The sequence below is a fragment of the Mandrillus leucophaeus genome, unplaced genomic scaffold (assembly GCF_000951045.1).
Source record: "Mandrillus leucophaeus isolate KB7577 unplaced genomic scaffold, Mleu.le_1.0 Scaffold544, whole genome shotgun sequence".
In the NCBI taxonomy this organism is placed as follows: Eukaryota; Metazoa; Chordata; class Mammalia; order Primates; family Cercopithecidae; genus Mandrillus; species Mandrillus leucophaeus.
Window position 1 is genome coordinate 715,288 of NW_012105853.1, and position 1,104 is coordinate 716,391.

Consider the following 1,104-nt stretch of genomic DNA (forward strand, 5'->3'; position numbering starts at 1 on the left):
CGGCCCGAGGGGCTTAACGGGGCCCAGCCCGGGGCGTCCAAACCCCGGGAACGAACGGGGGCTCCTGCAGGCGCGTTATTCCTTCGGCTTAGGCTGTGGCTTGCTTGCGGGCTAATCAGGGACAATGGAAAAGAGAAGGTCCGGAACCCAGAGGCCTCCGGAGTCTGCTTCTGCCCCTGACTTGACCCCTCTGGGTCTCAGTTTCGCTGTCTGTCAAGTGGGCATCCTAGCACCATTGAGCGCTGTGTGGGCCTGGGCAGGGGCTTGAGGTCTCTGAAGCTCAGCTGTATGATCGGGCCCGATGTCTACGCCGGATAGGCACCTAGTGCTGTGCCCGGTGCCTACTGAGTGCTCAGTGAATGGAAGCAGCTTTGTACGCCAGCATTATGGTGGTGAGCGCCAAGGAGCCCGGGTTTGTGGATGCGTCCCGGGGAAGAACCGTGAGCCCTGCCAGAAAGGGGAGGGAGGGGAGCAGGGCACCCCCTTACCCCCGCGGGAAGAACAGGAGCTAGGTAGGCCCTGGGTTTGGGGCCCTAGCAGGGTTCACTCGAGGGCAAGCCATGGCCACTGGCCCCAGGGGAGAATCCTCTTGTCTCTCCGCCCACCAGCTGTGGCGTCTTGGGACTGGTGGGGTCAGGGAGGGTCCGGATCCCCTTGGCCTGTCTCAGAATCCGAGAGGAGGGGCCAGGAGTCTGCCAAGCAGGGTGAATCAGCCAGTAGGGTGTGAGAGTGGGGGGTTGGGGTAGGAGTCAGCTGCAATCAGCCTCAACTTACCCTTCTTAGAAATAGGTGTGAGTGGCCCCACAGGTTGGCTCAGGCCTGTAATCCCAGTGCTTTGGGAGGCTCAGGCGGGAGGATCACTTGAGTCCAGGAGTTTGAGACTAGCCTGGGCAATATAACTAGACTCCGTCTCTCCAAAAAATAAAAAAAGTTAAGGGAGGTGGGTGTGGTGGTGCACTCCCCTAGTCCCAGCTACTCAGGAGGCTGAGGCAGGAGGATTGTTTGAGCCCAGGAGGTCGAGGCTGCAGTGAGCTGTGATGGTGCTACTGCACTCCAGCCTGGGAGACAGAGCGAGACCCTGTCTCAAAAAAAAAAAAAAAAAAA

The 1,104-nt window shown here is 59.5% G+C and overlaps 1 protein-coding gene across 1 annotated transcript in view; it reads left to right on the forward strand.

Moving 5' to 3' along the window:
• Nucleotides 1-292: 292 nt before the first annotated feature.
• Nucleotides 293-1,104, forward strand: part of ADA (adenosine deaminase) — a 31,847-nt gene continuing 31,035 nt past the window's right edge. The window contains exon 1 of the mRNA XM_011997630.1: nt 293-412. Coding sequence (XP_011853020.1) covers nt 302-412 — 111 coding nt within the window. The 5' untranslated portion in view covers nt 293-301. The remainder of the gene's footprint in view (nt 413-1,104) is intronic.